We start from the raw sequence: 19,684 nt of genomic DNA, 5'->3' as shown, positions 1-19,684 counted from the left end.
GATTATAGGTGCCAAAGGATCAGATTCATTTTGTGAAGAAGCCATATTATAAAGCATCTGTTAGCGTTTTATCTATGGAAATGGAATGGTGATTAAAAATGACACTCACAGAAAATAATTTAAAACTTTCTGGTTTTATTATGAAGTATCTTTTCTTAAATTTATTTTTAAGAAACAGTTCAGTAGCAGTCTATTCAAAATTAAAATATCTTTTAAAGAAGTAGAAGCTTTAGCAAAGTAGCATGAAAGAAGGCTGATGACATTATGAGGGAACATATTTGATAACTACTGATAACAGGCACAGGTTATTTGTACAGCATCATTCAGTTATTCATACCTCTGAATGCCACTCCTTTTCCAGGAAAGTCTTAATTGCTGACAGCATTTTTCGAGGCTGGTGAGTTCGCCTGCATTAAACCTTTAATATTCCTAACAGTGTTTTGGCCAAGCCAGTGTCAGCAACAGTGAGAAACTTGTCTGGATTTCCCCAGTGTAGGCAAAGCCTTAGAGCTTTAACTTATATTATTATGTAGAAAGATGTCAGTTAATTGCCTTCCTCCTTGTTCTGAATTACAAATAGGTTGCACCAGAAGCAGAAATTATTTTCTCTGCTTTTAAAGCACCAAAATTGTGGTTCTCTGTTTAAAAGCAAATATGATTACAAAAAGGGAATCTTTCTGTGGAAAAAAAAAGGCTTTTTTTTTTTTTTTTTTTTTTTTTTTTTTTAAAGTGATTCTGAGACAAAATAATAATGACATAGCCAGACAATGCTGGTGAGAATCTTTAACCATCCAGAGGGTCAGGAACTGTTTTGACCCTTTGGATATCCATTACTCAGATTCATCAAAACAAGTATATAGTTAGTGGCATTTCACAGAGCATTACTGTTGAAATGGTCACTAGCAGGTTTGTAATTATATTGCCATTTTGTGCTGTACTGCATACATTCAGAATTATCGCACATCTCCAAAATCGAACCACTGCAAATTGTACTTTACTTGGTTATCCACAGAGTCTTCTTGAAGCTGGGATTCAAGCTTGTAAACAGCAGTTAGCAGAGTATGAGTTAAGCAATAGCAGTATGGAAAAACACCTTAATAAAAACTGCTTTTGTCAGTCCAACTTTCAGCAACGAGAATATTTTATATCTGTAGAAAAGAAAAAAAACCTTTGAAGCAGTCAGTTCCATAATTAGGTAAACTTGAGCAAGGTTATTGAAATTAAGCCTTATCTGACTGCATAATAAGTATTTAATCATTGCAATAAGTCTTTCATGAATTTCCTTACCCTGCTCACTTGATGACCTTTACAAGTTGACTATTTTCTTTTTCTCCTCTGCCCTCATATTTCTTAGAACGATGTCCATACTGCAGTAAAGTACTTGAGAGCTGTAAATTGGCCATAAATTTGGTGGTAAATAGTAAGAGTAAATGGTTATTTTTATGGCATTTGTTCAAATCACTCTACTGCAAAAAGTCAAGCAGAGCCATAAAAGGTGTCTCTTACTGTCAGTCCCAAGAGCTTATCTAGAATTATTCAGAATATTACATTATCTTTTCCTTGGAAGGAAACCTCGGAACAGTGACACACTAAGATACCCCATTAGCCAGCAATTAAATGAAAATGAGCAAAGTTGTTCCAAAACCTATTTTCATTAATGAAAATGTTTGTACATATAAGACTTAATGGAGCCTATACCTTCATGTTCTTACAGTGTTGCTGCTGCTTTAATTATGTTTCTAAAATCCTGTATTTATGATAGAAACAAAACATAACAAAGAGGACACAGCAGTAGTCTGTGGGTGGTAAGTGGAGCTTAAGAACAATTTTGAATAGACACTGGCAAAAGGAAGAATGTTCTTCGGCTGAAATGTGTAGTGAAAGAAGAAAGCCTTGCTGCATTGGAGGGAAATGAAAATAATTGAAGGCTGGGAAAAGTCTTTGATTAAATTGAGGTAGAGGACCCAGATAACGCATTGTAACCAGCACCTCTCCAAAGTGAACACAAGTATGCTTTCCTGTTAGGTATAAATTGTAGGATTTTACCCAATGTAATTTTTCTACAGTATCTTCATAAGACACTTTTGATCCATAGAATGCCTGTGATTTTCGGCAGTGGATGAAAGGAGTCTAGAATATTGCTTGTCCAAAATTAACTTCTATTCATCACATCAGACAAAAATGTCATTTTTTTTTCTCTATCTGTAGATGAGTCATAAAGTCTCACCCCCCAGCAGTAGAAGCTACATCATCCTAAACTCAACAGTCAGCTTACTACTGAGCAAAGGAAAACTTTCTAAGTGTTCTGCTGGTGTCATTGTTAAGATTTTATGGAAATAGTGACAAATAAATAAAATTAGTATAGGTTTGTCTATTCCAAATTTCATCAGGTTTGATTTACTGACGTTCTAGATTACAGTTTGCAAATTAGTCTGATGATACTCTTTGCCAGAGAACTATTGTCTGAATCAGTTGTGTTTGTGGACCATTCTGAAATGGAAGAAGTAAAGCCATCTTTTTGGAAGACAGGATGGCAACTTCTGACTAACAAGCAATAACCAGCTGTCTTTATGAAATGATGAACTTGCTAGTTATTCTTCCCTTTTGGTTGAAAATTTGCTTGGGAAGTTTCACCTTCCCTTCATTTCTCCTTGAAAATGTGTAGTGCATTGCGATTTTGCTATTGCCATAATTTTTTATTTCCTTTTATCTTTGTTATCATGCAGTCTTATCATACAGTTCTTTTACTTTGACATGATGCCAAATTTAAGTAGCTTTCAGACCAAAATAAATGCTACTTCCATCTCTCAACATAAAGTTGAGAGATCAGTCAGCCTATATCTATGAGAAAATTCTGTGTGCCTGTACAGTGTTATGTATCTGCTCTAATTCAGGCCACTGTTCTTTCTTCTGGTTGAAATAATATGTAGAAGAGGGCCTGACTGTGTTTGCTCTCTGACTAATACTTTGTGTGATGTCTGAATAGATGAATACATATAAAAACTACTTATTTGTCTGTATGCACCTGTGTATCTTACTTCCAGTCTTGCTATACACACATGTATATATCTAGACAAAGAATAATCAAATCAGTTAGTTTCATACTTCTTTTTGGAATGCCAAAGAGAAGTAGGTACGATCATAGTGAAGTCTGTATTAATTTCAAACAAGGACTCCTGAATTTTCAGGGTTCAAAATGAAAATTCAGAAGGTTTGCAATTTATTCTTTTGTTTATAAACTTGTTTCCAAAATATATGCCTATCTGTTTGAAGTATGATAATTTAACCTGTACTGACATATTTCAACAATACTCTCCTACTTGATATTTAGCAGGGAATCTAATAAGAACTCTACATTTTTCCAAGCTGGGAAACGTAGCTAGCAGCAGCTAAGCTCTGTCATTCCTCTTCAGACCTTGTAGATAACCTGACATGAGAGATGTCTGCTGTTCCCAGGTACAGATCTGAAATATTAATAGAGTCAATGATGGGAGAATAACTGAGTTGATGCTAGTGTTTTTGTTTTCATTCTTGCACAGTCTCTATGGACAGGTGTTCCCCTGGTGTAATGAGGTAACAGTACATATCTCACTCCATGCTGGAACTTACTCAAGGCCCTTTCCTCTGAGTTTTCCACTTTCTCTTATTCACTCTCAGTTTACGTGTCCTGTTGCTTGATTTTCCTTCTTCACCTCCTGTCCATGGTTTTGAACTGGCTTCTCCTGACTGATTTCTAACCAGTCTCTGACAGATTGATTGGCAAATGTTCATTTAGTAATTTGCAAGCACTTTCTCTAGGTTCTTTGCTGAAGAGACTTGTTTTCATATCAAACGGTAACAGTGGTCTGGTTAGGAACATGGCATTTAGGGATGCCTTTGCTAAGGCAGATAACATAACACAGTGCATTTGTGAGGCTATACCGTGGACAGTTATGTCATATGATGGTTGTAGTGCTTCTCAGTGGTTACAGAAGCACAAGCAGCATTTATAACATGGTTAGGGTTTTCTGCATTTATCTGCTGCTGCTGCTGTTGTTGCTGCTGTCTTTCCTCCAATTTAACATGTCGGTCTTGGAAAAAAGAAGTACAATTAAATACTATATTTAAGTTTTTTATCTAACATTCAAGGTAAGATTGATCTTCCTTCTTCCATGTAATGATGCCCTTTCTCTGTGAGTGAAAACCTCATAACAAAATAAATGACTCCTGGTTTTGTTATCAAAGCTGTTTGAACGTGACCTCATCTCCCCTGACTATTTAGCAGCAGCCTCCCTGATTAAGATTTACTTCAATTTATTTTAGCTTGTGTACACAAGTACATTATTTTATTAGGTAACAAAATATTTGTATTTTCTTTTCTTGTTCAACTATGCTTTTCCATGTTAAAGCTGAATATGTACAGAAATGTATTCCCTTTTACTAACAGTGGCAAGTGTCAATGTCAGGGAAAATTGTACAACCTTCTGGAGTTTAAAGTGTTTTGATTGTATTGATTACTGTATGCTGGACTGAGAGAGCTTACTCAAGGTCACAGATAGGAAACTAACCCAAGTTAAAAATACCCTCATAAGAGATGCTTCACAGCACTTGTTTTGAAAGTTTGGTACAAGCAAACAAGAAAGCAAACAAACCAACCTGACTCTTGTTAAATTCTTTGTCTTTAAAAATGGCAGGAATAACCTTGATGGAATGGAAGTCAACCTGCAGTAGATGTCATAGAAACAATCAGATCTGCTGAGCTCCCGGACTTCCCTGTGATGCACTGAGGAGGAATCCTTGTGCATCAGTGTTCTCCACAAGTTACAGCAAGCCATCAGACCACAGAAGTAGTTAAGCAGCTTAGAACAGTAGTTATTAAAAAACAGTCTTTTGAATTCTTCACTTCTGTCTTAACTTTTATATTCTGCCTTGCAGTGAAGAACTCCAGTCATATATTCTTCCCAGTACTGTAAGTTTTACAGAAGGCTACATACATATATATATTTTTTAATTATTATTTTTTTTTAATTTTTTTTTTTTTAATAGCCAGCATGGTTTGGCACTTCACTGTTTTATGCTATTTGGGTAAGCAATGACCAGTTCATCACCTGGTGGCTTGGCCGTCTGCTCTGGAGTAATACATTCAGTCCACTGCCTTCTCCCTGCTGTCCTGAGGTGGTCAGGAATGTGGTATTGCTGTGGCTTTATACATGATTTATACTACCTTCTGCTCCTTGCTGATCCCTATCAGCCTGAGAGCAGGCAGACATGAGGAACTAGCTGCATCATGCATATCAGGGCTGGAGGAGAATCACAACTCTGCAGCAAGAGGAGATGTTTGCATATATTCTTCTTAAAGCCTTCCACAGATTAAGATTTCATGAACTCTTCTGTTTTCCTATGTATTGCTTAATTACTTTTAACACTTTCCTTGTATCTAAATCCTATCTTTTTATGCAGTTTAAGTATTGCTTCTAGTCATGTCTAGTAAGCACTCAGAGAACAAATTCTTACTTCCTCTTGAAGGCTGCCCTTCTCACAGGTGTCTGCTATGGCCCCATCTGTCTTCTCTTTAGGCAATCTCTTTTCATCTTTCACGTTTGCTGAATCCCTGTTCCTTTCATTGATATGGTTCTAGACTTTGTTGAGAATGGTACCCAAAGCTACACTCAGAATTTCATCTAGAGGCTTTCTGAATGGAAATTGCAAAGAGAGAATTATAAGAGGTGTCTTTTTGGCTGCACACTTGTTTTTATATCCTGTGGAGGGGCAGCACTGAGCTCTGCTCACTGTGACAATGACAGGGCCTGAGGGAATGGCATGGAGCTGTGTTAGGGGAGAGTCAGGTTCTGGGTTACAGAGGGGTTCTAATCAGAGGGCATTGGGCATGGAACTGGCTGCCCAGGGCAGTGGTCATGGCACCAAGCTGCCAGAGCTCAAGGGGCATTTGAACAGTGCTCTCAGACATATGGTCTGATTTGTGGATAGCCCTGTGTAAAGCCAGGAGATGGACTTACTGATCTTTATGGGACTCTTCCAACTCAAGATATTCTATGATCATGTGGCCAAAATATCTGAACTTACAAAGTAACGTGGTCTGGGTGGGCTCGTCATTGAAGCTTGTCCCACTGGTCATGCTGAGTGCCAGTGACTGGAGATCTTATAGGGAAAGAGCAGCTTTTCACTAGGTGTTCACATAGTGACTGCCTGTAATTGGCCTGTCCTTGGCCAGAGATTACAGGTGTTGTTACATGGCTGCTATTCATACCAGCAGTATTAAGAACAGGCTGTGTGACATGATGCTTTTCTCAAAACCAAGTATTGCTTCTGTTTGAAGACACTGGAACCAGGAAGCCTGAAAAAATAGTAGCAAGAAAGTAAGGAAAAGGTGGTAAAAACAGAAGAAAAAAGATAAATACTTTCTTGAAAAAATAATTGTCTCCCTTATTAAATTAAGAGGCATTGATGTAAAGTAATTTCTCCTACTCAAAGGTAATTTACATTCTAATTGAGCTACATAGAAATTTATTTAAGAGAAATTTGTAGGCAAAAAAAAAAAAAGCGCATATTATAGAAGGAAATAAATACAGCATCATTTTTTTTTACTCTATTATACTTCTGTTAATGAGGGCTTAAAATGTTTCTTAATATTTTTGTCATTGATTCCTAGGCAGAAGTTTGCAGTTCAGTCATCACATTTTTGCCAAAAGCTGAACAATTAGGACAGTAAACTCCATTTTCTATATAGTCTCCATTCTTTTGAAGACTTCTCTTCCAGACTACTGTTGCTGAGTTGAAAATCGTATTTATGGCTAGTCAGCTAGAATTACTGAAAAATAAATAAGATCTTTTCCAAACAAAAACTGTATCTGATTAAAATTCCTTTGGGAAAATGTCTTACTGCCTGCACTGATTGACCACACAGACATTTTAAACTCCTGGATCTTGTTTCTCTGTTCTTTCTGTGTAATGGGGAGATGAACAAAAAGCTATGCATCTTATTGTTCCCCTTCCCCTTTCACATCCTCCTTGTGGTTGTATTAGAGCAGTGTTTGAAACAGGTAGGCCTATGATGTTATATCATGCTGGCCTTTCTGAATTAGACAGATTGCTGTCCTAGAGGGATTTCTCAGTTTTCATCAAAACATTTCTTGACTTCAGTGTTGGCCACTGGATAAAGAAATATGTCTCGTGCAATGAATCTGAAGAGAAATTAATTCATTTTTTATTTTTTTGAATTAGAGTTATCTTATTTCTGTGATTGTACTTAGGAACTCTTCAGGGTATCTCAAATCTTCAGTGCAATGTGGCTTGGTAGATGCTTGCAATGAAAATCTATTACATTAGGGCATACTCACCTCCTGCCTGTGTGATTCCCAGTAGTTTTGCAATGACTTATCTGCAGAGTGCTGTAGGATTTTAATACAATAATCTGTACATTAGCAAGAGTATGTCATTCTAGGGCTAAACCATTGTGGCCAAAAGAGAAACCACAAATCCCAGAGCACTAAAATTCAGTAAACTTAAAAATTATGTGAAAGTAGCATATTGAATTAGCTTAGATAGCTAGTGTGTTTTTATGTAGAAGGCATAGTTCTTTCTCATTGTTGAGGTTGAACTCCAGTACAACTGATTCCATACCTTGAAGAATATGCTGTAACACTGTAAAAAACTTGTAAAACTAGATTAAATGTAGGAGTGAGTCTTCTTTGGAGGCTGAGGAGGGGTGGGTTTGGCAGGCTCAGAGTCAAGGGTGGACTAAGCATGGACTGTGCAGAGCCTCTCAAAACGATCTTCCAAATAAATGCCTTTGGCGGGCTGAGTTTAATTTGTCTTTGAGTGTGCTTCAAGATTAGATGTTTTCGAATGTTGCTGGTTTTGTAGGACTGATGAACTATTATGGATTTAAGGCTGTTTCACTATAATTTGTATTTCCTGATCAATTTTGACATTCACTGATAATTCATAATTCGTGTAACTGCGCATTTTAGTACTAATTTTCAGTGCTTTTCACCAGATTTCTGGAGCAATGGCAAGAAATGCCTGCTCTGCAACAGCCTGTTGGGTTTGAGATTGGCAATGATACATTTTCCTAAGCCTGAAAATCAGTATCTCACATTTAACTTAAAAGCTGTCACTTTTAGTGAAGACACAGAATCCATTTTGTTTGTCTTTTATGTGGAAGTAGTAAAAGCAAGTTACAATGTTCTTTAATGTAAATATATATTTTCACTAGTGAAAACCTATTATTTGCCATATGTTATTTGTCCTGTCTATGTGAGGGTCCTAACTGATTCAACACCTCAGATTTCCTCACATGCTGAATGTCTAAAGGAGAAGGGTTGAAGCATTGTATAAAACAACCAGGGAAATGTGGTCACTTTTTCAACAAAGAAATTGTGTGGACTGTATGGCAGTTGATAGAAGTATTCTTTGTTGTCCTTTATCAGTTAAAAAATAAATAAAAACAATTAGGTGTTCATGTCCTTAGAATAAGGTTTATTATTCTGAGCTCCTGCAACTTGGAAGCAGTCACTTGTCTACCTGTGAGTTTTCAGTCCTCACTTTTTGAAGGATTCTCCGTGTCAGATCTGTCTGACTCTGTATGCATGCACATGAGCCCATTTATAGTAGGAGAGGAAAAGCTAGTCCCAACTGAATTCAGTCACCTTTGCCTTTTGGGATACAGGCTTTTCCTTGAAGTCTGTACAGAGTCTGCCGTCAGTGCAAAGCAGAACTACTGGCTGCTTTGATACTTTTGAGTTTCTGCTCCATCCATTGTGTTGGCTTTTGGTTTATTTCCAAGTTCAATCCAACATTCTGGGTTTGATGTAGAGACCCTGATGTCATTTTGATCTTTTCTCTCCCTGTAACTTTGTTTCTTTGTGTTTGTTCCTAGCAGAGAAGTTGGTTTTAGGAGCTTAATGATTATTTCAGGCCAAAGTTGGCAGTGAACACAGAAGAGAGTTTCTCAATTCCAGCACAACACAGCTTTCACTTGTGCTCTTGGATGGTCAGGCAGATGTGCAGCTTCCCTTCACAAAGCACTGCAGTATCTTCCTTGCCTAAAACAAAGTGCTGACACTGTGGCTGCTTTAGACACATGGATGCTATAAACGTGTTGAAGCAGGGAATTCTGCTTCAGGGAGGAGGGGAGGGAAAGAGGATTTGATGGGCTTTGTGTGCATTCTCAGAAAAGCAAATCTTTTAACTTGTGAACAGCAGGAAAAAGGGAAATCTCAGTGTGCCGGGCATCCCAGTTGGCTGCTTGTTAAATGATAAAAGTGTCACAGACAAATTTGGAATTTTGCATAAAAAGGTGTTGTGAGAGGGATTTAAAATGTGTCTCCATTTGCTGACAGGGATGATTATGGATTGCTTTTATACTTCTGTTATATTTTCTGTATTTGTGGGGGAAGTTGTGCTTACAGGCAGTTTTGATGGCAGGTGCTAGTACTTCTAAATCACCTCTTTATCTTTCTGAGGTACACTGAAAGCATTCAGGTTTATTCTGTGTATAGAAGCAAGGCAAAGGCAAATCACTTTTTTTTAAAGAAGCAGATTCTGAATCCAAGATGAAAGTCACACTTCACCTTCTGTGATGTGAAAGTTTTATTTGGCTTTCTGTAGGAGTGAAACTTTGTCTGCTTGTTCCTTGTCACCATTTTCAGTGTACTGAAAATTGGCCTTTTCTTCCACAATAGAGAGGATTGAATGTGGTCCTCTCATAAACCTAACCCAGCTTTTGATATCCATTTTTTAATTTAGTTCCCGACTAAAAATGTATTTTGGAGGGTCATTCAGGTCCATAATAACCAGGTCCAAGATGATAAAGCCAAGTCACGCTACTCAAAATGAACATTCTCATTGCTGGGAGAGGTGGTGGATGCCCCATCCCTGGAGGCATTTTAGGTCAGGCTGGACAGAGCACTGAGCACCTCACATAGCTATAGGTGTCCCTGTTCATTGCATGAGGGTAGGACTAGATTAGTTTTAAAGGTCCCTTCCAACTCAAATGATTCTGTGATTCTATCTATAAAAGTATCAACCACGTTCTCTTTCTGAGATAACACAGCTTTTTCTTGAGTTCTTTTACTTACAAAAATATGACATTCCGAGATAGGGCTAGGCTGGTTCGAATAGGAACAATTTTAATGAAGACCTCTTTAATCTCCTCTAGTTTCTATGTGATGTGGATGACTTTTACATGAAGCCTGAATACTCCTTTCAAATTTCCAGTGGTCATATGAGAAGTGAACTAAGAACATTTATAAAAAGAAATTGAATTCATATGCTGTTATTTCTGAGTTGGTGTATTTGCACACAGAAGCACAGAACCTGCACTTGGCAGTTCTCTGATTTTGGTCTGTCTTCTCTTCTTCGTTTCCCTTTTGCTTTTAATCTACGCCTCAAAGCTCCAAAATGTTTGGATCAGAGTATTATTCCAGGGCAGGAGTTTCAAGGCTATGATAGTGCTATTGTCAGAGCTGTGCTGGGAAAGAAACGTCAAGCTGGAGAAGAAACACAGTCGGGACTTGATTGAACTCCCATAGGACTTCCATTGAAGATTCTCATTATCTTCTACAGACTTTCGTTCATTTTGCACTGCACTGGAGCCTTAGTGGCTGCAGGGTACAAAGGCAGCTGCTTCAATTTAATGCACAGTGTATAGATTATCGAATCAAAAGGAGCGACACGCATTTGTTATTTAGAAGTAAAGGATCTCCATGAATTCAAAGTCTTTATGAGTGAAATAAGGAGATTTGATCAAAACAAGAACATCCTGGGGTCTGTAAGTGAGGGTGCCCGGACCAATTGCAGGTGGATCGGGTGGGTCTCAGAGCAGGGTGAACGCTGGGGGAGCCGTGCCCTCTGCCGGCCTCTGCCTGCTGCGCGCCGGGCCGTGCATCACCTGCAGAGCCCTTCCAGGAACCGGGAAGCTGTTCAGCGAGAAAGGATAAAGAAATAAGGGGCTAACAAGGCTGGGGTTTGCTTTCAGAGAACTTACCAATTATTGGAGCCTGAGGAATAAATGCAAGCATCGAACTATCCTAAGTTTCTGTAAGCAAACATTGCACTCCTAGGACTTGGTCCAAAGGTCTTTGGAATAATTGGGTGTCCTTCCAGCAAACTCAGTGTACTTTGGATCAGACCCGCATGTTTTTGAGACTTCAAGGTATTTAGGACTTCATCTAAAACCAGAAGCCTTGTTTTTCCCAAGAATATTATTTTCTTTTCTTTTTTTTTTTTTTTTTTAATCTTAGGTTATTTGCCATGTATAGACAAAAAAAAAAAAAAAAAAAAAAAATTTATCAGGAGATAAAGGGTATATAACAAAAATAGTCTTATTTTATAGTATTACACCAGCAAAAATACTAATACATATTCTTTATGCAACTGATCAGATTTTATGCAATTTTATATCGTTCTGGTTTTTTTTTTAACCTCTGATAGGTGCTATTCTTCTAGAAATCCATAAGTAAAACCATTTCTCATTTTATTTTCCTGTTCTGTTCTGGTCATCATGTTCTGGTCACAGTTTTGAATCTGCAGAATTTCAGCACCTAGATGTGCTCAGAAGTCCTCATTAATAATCAAGCATAATTTATTTTTTTGTTGCTTATCTAAAACTGTTTGAAACATTTTTTCCTTTCTTTCAAAATCTAGGTGGAGAACAGACCAAAGTATTATGGAAGAGAGTAAGTATCCTTTTCTTTTAAGTATCTGTTGGGTGCTGTAGTTCTAGAATTAAAACAACAACAGCAAAAAACCACACTGGAGTTCTGACAAATAATTTATTTTACCTTTTGCTTCAACTCAAAGCTAAGTATCTTGAATGCCTAATACTGTATCAGTGTTATTGATGTTACGGTTCAGTACTGCTGCTCACAATCTGTGCCACTATTAGAGCCTGCAGGTTTATGTTTGTCAGGACAGTTTGGGGAAAAAAAGATGTTGTCTTAAGTGTTTTTTCCTTTTATTCTTGTTTTTGTTTTAACCTGCTAGCAGCCCTGTGATGGGCAGCTTGCCTCCATCAGTGCCTTTTTAAGGGTGTCCTTATGCTTCCTCCTCCCTAACACTCATACCTGGATATGGAAGTGTGCACGCCTACTGCCACGTGTCAAAGTACTGCTAACTCTGGTAAAGTTACGATGTCTAAAATGGCCCAAGTGTTGGTGCATTTTTGTTGTAAGCACAATAAGGGACCACTAGAGCATAATTTATTCAAGCTTGACAGCTTTCCTGCCTGTCAATAGCTTACTTGAAAGGAGCTGGATTCAGTATTTGCAAAGAATTTTGAGCAGGTAAAGCTGCAAGGGAAAAGCCATTGTAGCTGCCACCGCGGTCTCCTGGTTCAGTACCACTTGCAGTGCTAGATTTGGCTTTTACTGGAGTAATCTGCTGAGGCTTAACATCTTATCACTGGCTAAACTGCTGAGATCCCATGTTCTTATTTTCTTCCATCCCAGACACATCTGTGTTTAACGATCCTTCTCTGCTCTTGAGAAGCTCAAGAGCCACGCAGATTGCCCCTAATTACTGTGTTTCATTTTTCTTAGTACTGTCTTTGACAGTAGGGAATTTGGATCTAGCCATGAGAGTACAACAGAGCCGAAGACAGCATCCAGCTAAGCAAGCCATCACACTGTCTCAAGCAAGACCTGTAAAACCATTGCAACAACCTTTCACCCATGTAGTGTGTGCAAGTTGGCATCCTGTGGGTGTGTGTGGGGCTGGCAGGAAGTCACCTCGGGACATCACATCCATTCTTACCAATCAGAAAGATTTCAGAACCACTGGGGACAGCCTTGTGCCAGCAACTGACTCAGTGCTCAGTAGTACTTGGAAAGAGGATCAGGACCTCCTAGGGAAAGAAATAGAAAATATGAAAGTATATTACAGTATAAATCCACAGGGTGGCTGCATTTTAATCAGTGCAGGTAGTTGTGGTCCCCCTCTCCCCATTCCTTTTCCCTTGTATTTAGAGCGTAGAACCAATGAAAGGCAGAGCAAAGTGATGGACTGCAGTATATAGAAGATAAACAGCCCTTCCCCAGTGGATGCCCAGTAGGGGAGTTCACAGTGTTATTCTCAGGTTCATTGCCATGGGATGCTTAGGAGGCCAAAAGCACAGTGATATTGAAGTTTTTCCAAGTGTGACTCTCTGATTCATGAAGGGTAAGGTCACAGCTGATGGGCACAACTTCTGGCTTAACCAGTGATGAATGGATGGACAGGGATGTGAAGTGAAAGTATTTGACTGCTTCCCATACTCTTTCCATGAACATTTATTGTCTGCTGCTGTCACAGACAGGAGGCTGAGTCCAGGCAATCTCGTACTGTGCACAACATACATATATATATTTTATACATATATTTACTAAAAAAACACATGAGAAATGCATGGATTACCCACTGCTTAACACCCATGGTTAAAGAAATTTCCCAGGTGCTCCAGGTATCCTGTAGTCCAGTAGTATTGTACTGTCCCAGAAGTTTCTTATATTAAGTACCAGGAGAGGTTTTTTTCCTACTATCTACACTAAAGCTTGCTTTATTTTATAATAAGCTTCTGGTAGTGCTCATTATTTTTACCTAGTACAAGTTGCCACAGGTTTACTAGTAAAAACAAGCTTAAAATATGTCATCTAGAGGATGCTTGTTTTGATTTGGGTGCAGCAGGAAATGAGTGTGTCCCCAGCAGTACAGAAAGAAAGTATGAATCAATTTACGTGTTTTTGAACATAAATTTACTATGGTAAAATCACCAAAATCTAATGTTTCCAGCATATATTAGTTGTGAAAATACAGCTTAAGAGAATAGGACAACAATTGCATTTATATTCAGTGTGTTTTTCTTCTCTTCCACTACCATGCCAGAGGCAGTGTTAGAAATATGCCACTTCAAATGTGTTGTCAGAAAAGAGAAAACACTTCAAGTCAGTACAATTTGGTGCCATTTTTCAGAGACAGTGGCAAAAATAGAAGCTTTCAAAACCTTTGAGTTGACCGTTGGAAACGTGAGCTAGCAAAATGTGTGTAGGAGTTAAGACTGAAACTGCTGTAAAGACTTTGTACTTACAGAAGGATCACAACTAAACATTGATTACTGTAAGGTTAATTGTGCATCCTACAGCCTCTTTCTTTCATAAAATACAGTGGCAAAAGAATCACAGAAGTACTGCTACACAGAATGAGGAACTTGACTGAAATAAAGAAAACAGTGTTTTTCTCAAGGATGTGAAATATCTTCTACTTCAAAATGTACAGAAAAGAATGTTGAGTGACTTGCCATTTTTCTTCTCAGTTTCAGCTACAAATTTAAGGAAGCAGTATTAAAAGCTGAAGCAAACTAGTAATAAGAATGACCTCTTCTTTTGAAATAATCTCCATTTGAAATAAAAATATTGCCATTATTGCCCATTTTTCTATTCTGTCCCCACAAAGCTTCTACAGAGGAAATAAAGAAGAGAAGCATTGACTGATAGAGGAGAAAAGTTGTAAAAGCATGGCATATTAATGGAAAAAGATTTGGGAGGATCACTTGGCTGTTGTTTGCTCTTTGCTTCTCACTTGCCAGGTTCAGATGTGAGACAGTGTTGTGTCCTGCTGCATCTGCAGTCTCATTTCAGAAGCTTTTCAGTGGTTTCTGGAGTAGAGCAGGGAGGCATTTCTGATTCAGTTGTTCTGAAAATTGCCTTAATATCTTCCCTTAGGTTCCATGGGATCATTTCTCGGGAACAAGCAGATGAGATACTTGCTGGCGTAGAAGGAGCGTACATTCTAAGAGAAAGCCAGAGGCAACCCGGCTGCTACACACTTGCTCTCAGGTAAATGCTGTTTTAATAGGAATTTACAGTTCAGCTGTGAAGGTGCTTGGAGGAGGCGATGTCAGTCCCGCCTGGGGGATGTCTGCACCCACCAGCACTTAAAACACTGCTTGGCTTGGGGTGGTTTTGCACCCTCTTGTCAGCAACCTGACTATTGCAGCACCACAGTTACTAACACACTTTGTCTGTGTGTTAGTGCTTGGCTAGCAGATTACTTTCAGAAGCCACTGCATTTCTCAACATTTCTGCTACCTAGAATTGAGTGTTGTAGTGGGATAAATGTGCAGCTTCTATTTCAAAACTGTTGAATATGGAGGTGAAGACAAGGGAAGAATGTCCCAACAGAGGACTCAGCTAGATTGTTCTCTGAGCTCTGTGATTCTGTGATGTGTTTTACACCAACATCAGCAACAGGAGATGATATTCAAAGAATCAGACCCAGGAAAATCATGAGGTCCAGCATCAGATAAGAGGTCAGTTTTCTTCCTCTGAGTGAAATTCAAGCTCACTGTGGAATACAATGTGAAGCATAGGATGCTCAGAAGAGAAAGTCTGTTGTACACCTGAACTGAAAATTCCGTGAGATTCCAAGCTACAGCCTCACAGCCCCTCATAGGTGCCTTTCCTTGAAGATACAGCTGCTCCTGTCTTGGCTGTGCCATCCAAAACCTTCCCATGTGGCAGTCAAAGGTATTTTGTGTTAATGTGAAAAGGACCAGATATTCTACTGGATTTTGTCAAAACAAACTACTTGGCAATATGTTGCAATGCTTATAGCATTATTCCTTCTGTGGGACATGCACAAAATAGAAGTCTTCATTTTCACCCTCCTGCTAGTAAGCCAGTAGCAAAACTGCTTATCCCAAGTAGCTGTGAAATGGTGCTGAAATCCTTCTGAGAGTTCATATTGATGTGCAGATGGTAGAGTTGGAAAGCTGGTGAGTCATGCCAATTGCAAAGTGTTGTAAATTAAAAGCAACTTTTGTCAGCTGAAAAAGAACAAATGTAATTTCTTAAGGTTTTGGAGAGAGATTTAAAGAATAAAAGAACTACCACAGGATGGGGATTATGGCAAATTCTCCGCTGTTTTGACACTGCTGCATGATTTCTAAGTCCATCCAAATAATTATTTGTAGACTCCAAAAATGAATTTGATTAGAAATTGAGAATTCATATGAAAAACTTGTGTGAAAAAATAAAAGACTTACACCATTTGATTTGAATGCACTAGGAAGTGTACAAAGTGTGCACATTTGGTACAATATAGGTCCACATAACCCAGTGTCGTACCATTGAATCCTTCAGTCAAGAGTAGAGTTCTGCATTGGTGTTGTAGCAGAACATGCTGCTGCAATGCTTCACTTTTTCAGCTATTAAAAAAACAAAAGAAGTTTACACCTGCCATGAATTTACACATAGTTTACACCTCCCGAAATTAGGAGCGCAGTCTCCCTGGCTTCCTACCAGAGAGTGGCTCAAACCTTTGAGTTTAAGTTGCTTGCTAAAAGTGCCCATCTTTTCAGTGGCTGTAAATAATGGCCACGATTGTTAAAATTCTCCAGTTTCTGGACCTCAGAAACATTTCAGGACAAACCAGCCCTCAACACAATTATGCATCCCACATAAGGTCATGTCAGTGACAACCTTGCCTTTCTCTTGGCTTTTGTAGGCCCTTCAGGATTTATATTCAACCCATGTATACCTGAGTCATGTGGTTTGTATCCTACTCCATGGGGTGCAGTTAGGTTTGGGTTCTGATTTGAGTTGGGGCACCACAGCATTTGCACCATGTGCGTGTTTCATTCGCAGTCCAGACAGTTCAACTTGTCAGCAAAATAATCTCTTCAAGTGTTTTGAAGTGTGAATTCCCTCTAACATTCTTCCCTCTGTCTTTCTGTCCTCTTCCTCCTTTTCTTCTGATATCTGCAGATTTGGCAATCAGACCTTAAACTACAGGTTGTTCTATGATGGGAAGCACTTCGTTGGGGAGAAAAGATTTGAATCAATCCATGATCTAGTAACAGATGGCTTGATAACATTGTATATAGAAACAAAGGCTTCTGAGTATATTTCCAAAATGACAACAAATCCCATCTATGAACACATTGGATATGCTACTTTGCTTAGAGAGAAGGTCTCCCGGAGGCTGAGCAGAACAAAAAATGAATCAAGAAAAGCAAGTGTAACAAGTGAAGAAAATACCCCGGTTGAGAAGGTAAGTAAAAATTTGGCAATTGATACCAAGCATTCTGTTAAGTCTTAAGAAAAAAAGCGTTTTGTCTAAAGACTTTTAGAATATGTTTTCCCATATTTCATCAAATATTGCCATCCTGCTGAAATGCTTATGTCCTATTAATGTGCTCTTTGCTCCAAACTAGTATTTATTTGGAGTTCATAATGAAAGCTTTCTAACAAGTACCAAATGCAAATATTTTCATAATGTATATATATATACATGCACTGACTAGCTGCATCTAGAATTAACCACAAGTTACGTTTCTTTGTCCATGTATACTCAAGCATATTCCACAGTAGGTCTCTGGTTATGAAACTGGTTCCCATCTGCCATTCACCATAGCTCAAGTTTGTTCTTTCCATTCACAGTGCAAAGCTCCTCTCTTCTGCCAGGGCCTTGGTGGATGGGTCTGACATTGGGGTGTTATGTGGTTTCTTTCTCCTCTTATCACTTTTCTCATTTGAGTGGGCTTTTCTTGATCTCCTCCTCTCATGTGCTCATATCCCTTAGCATTGTAAGGACTGGGGTTATTAACATAATAGTAAATTGAGAATCTTGTGCAGTTAGCAGTCAGCTGAAGATGTAAAATTAGAATTCTTTTACATATGAGAAGCAGTCTTGTACATAGTGACATGTGGATATTTTCATTTCCCAGGTGGGAAGGCAGTAAGAACTGCCAAACAAAACTTTTTTTGAGGCAGATGTTAGTGGTGAATCGATTTACTGACATATGTAAGCATACTTCTGCTGGTGACTGATGCTCTTAATTCTCATTGTGCTGGCTAGCTAGCTGGGAAATAGAGATGGCTTATATTTGGGAAGCAAGGGTTGAATTTGCCATTATATATCAATGTTGAGCATGAATGAAGATCTGCTTTTTTATGGGTATCCTCATTACTCTAGGACATTTCTAGGATAGTTATTATCTGTTGGGTTCACATATCAGCTCTGACTGATAATATGCTGGCTGGGATTTGATGATAATTGATCTAGTAACTGACCTGACTTGTAAACCTCTGTAAGAAATTAATTCCATTAATAATGACATTTTTTAGGGAAGGCATACTGCTGCAGGGAAGTCCTTTGGAGAATGACACAGCAACAAGTCCTCTGTTAAAGTTTTATTTCAAAATGAGTCCACTGATAATAGGTTTTGGATTCAGTTGCGTGGTATTGCAATAAGCAAGGGAACTGGATGCAATGTGGAGACAGGCTTCATGCTGGTTTGGTTAATTCCTGTGGTTTTTTGCTGGTTGGCTATGAATGCCACAACGGGTGCAAGAAATTGAACTTTGTCTTTTAATTGACTGTAAAGCAATTGTGAAAATTGAATATCATGGTATGAATTTTTTGTACTGGGAGAAGCAAAAGCGAAAGTATTCAAAATTTTGAAATTTTCTTAGTTTTATTTCAGTTTTTGCAGTGGAATACCAGTGATCTTTTGTATAATGCAGTGTTCTCAAAGACTTCAAAGGGAAGTTAGAGTAGCTTGCATTTCGTAACTGATTGTTTTCTTGTTGCTTGGGGTTAGATGTCATTTTTCTGGATAGGCAGTTTGGGGTAAGAACTGTAAAATGCTTCTAAAAAAAAATATGGTGCTTGTTGCTGAAAGAGCCCCTGCCCTGACTCCTTCACCACCTCCTTTTTGTTGCCATATGGTTTTATACAGCTACACAGTAGGTGACACTAGAAAACTCCAGATTAAAAGTAACTCAGCCATAAGGTGAATTTTCAGCCAGATCTGCCACTCGACCCACCTCATGTGAGTGGAAATGCAGTACAAAGGAGAGGGCAAGACTTTCATCTAATGACAGCTCAAAAAAAAAAAAAACAGATAATAGTAGCTTAATAGTAGCTTAAAATGACTGGAGAGCTGCATCCTTATTTCCAGGAACCTGTGCTTGAAAATGTCACATTTGGACCTGATGTAACTTCCAGTGCTGATTACAGTGGAACTGCACCTCAGGATCTCATTAGTAGTTGGATTAAGTCTTTTATTGTACTTCGGCTGAACAAAATTGAAGTGTTTAAAGTATTAGTTACCTTGGAGGCAATTTGTGGTGCAAAAGGCAGAATCACGGGTCCTTATCCTGCAAAGTGCTCAGCTAGATTTCTGAGCAGGTGGGCAGCAGCAGCCTGCAAGACTGTGCTCTTGTGTAAAAATAGCTGGCATCAGTTGAGCCGTTGCCTTGCTGGCAACTATTCCTGCCATCCTCCCACTGAGGGAAAGCAGCAGAAAGAGGAATAGCAGCTGTTTCTAACATACTTTCCTTGCCAGGAGGAGTGGAAGCCATCGCAACAACAAGAGGAATGGGGTTAGGTAGGCAGAGTGCTCCGCTCGCAGGCTGAAGGCCTGCCTCATCCATTGGTAATTAAGACTTCTTCACTGGTACCCGTAGTATTCCATCGTCTCGTGCAGATCTGTGCAAGCAAATGCTACTTTAACTGAATTACTGGCAAATGAAACAGTCACAGAAGTCTGTGCAGTTTCTACCATGGTTGCTTTTGCTCTTTTGCTTCATTTGTTTCCACTGGAAGCTCATGGGGGTTTGGAGAGCAGGTGAAGATGAAGGAATTGTTGTTCCCATTTCTTCCTCACAGTAAGCTCAGATAAAGTAGGGACTGGGCTATGCAATAA

General features: G+C 38.7%; 1 protein-coding gene across 1 annotated transcript in view; it reads left to right on the top strand.

Moving 5' to 3' along the window:
- Positions 1-19,684, top strand: part of CHN2 (chimerin 2) — a gene marked incomplete at both ends in the record, with an annotated part of 156,536 nt that overhangs the window by 75,471 nt on the left and 61,381 nt on the right. Inside the window, 3 exon segments of the mRNA XM_079538558.1 lie at positions 11,647-11,678; positions 14,697-14,810; positions 16,740-17,025. Of these exon segments, the coding sequence (XP_079394684.1) occupies positions 11,647-11,678; positions 14,697-14,810; positions 16,740-17,025 (432 nt within the window).

The sequence above is a fragment of the Tetrao urogallus genome, assembly GCF_951394365.1.
Source record: "Tetrao urogallus genome assembly, chromosome: 7".
In the NCBI taxonomy this organism is placed as follows: domain Eukaryota; kingdom Metazoa; phylum Chordata; class Aves; order Galliformes; family Phasianidae; genus Tetrao; species Tetrao urogallus.
This window is presented reverse-complemented; position numbering and strand designations above follow the sequence as displayed.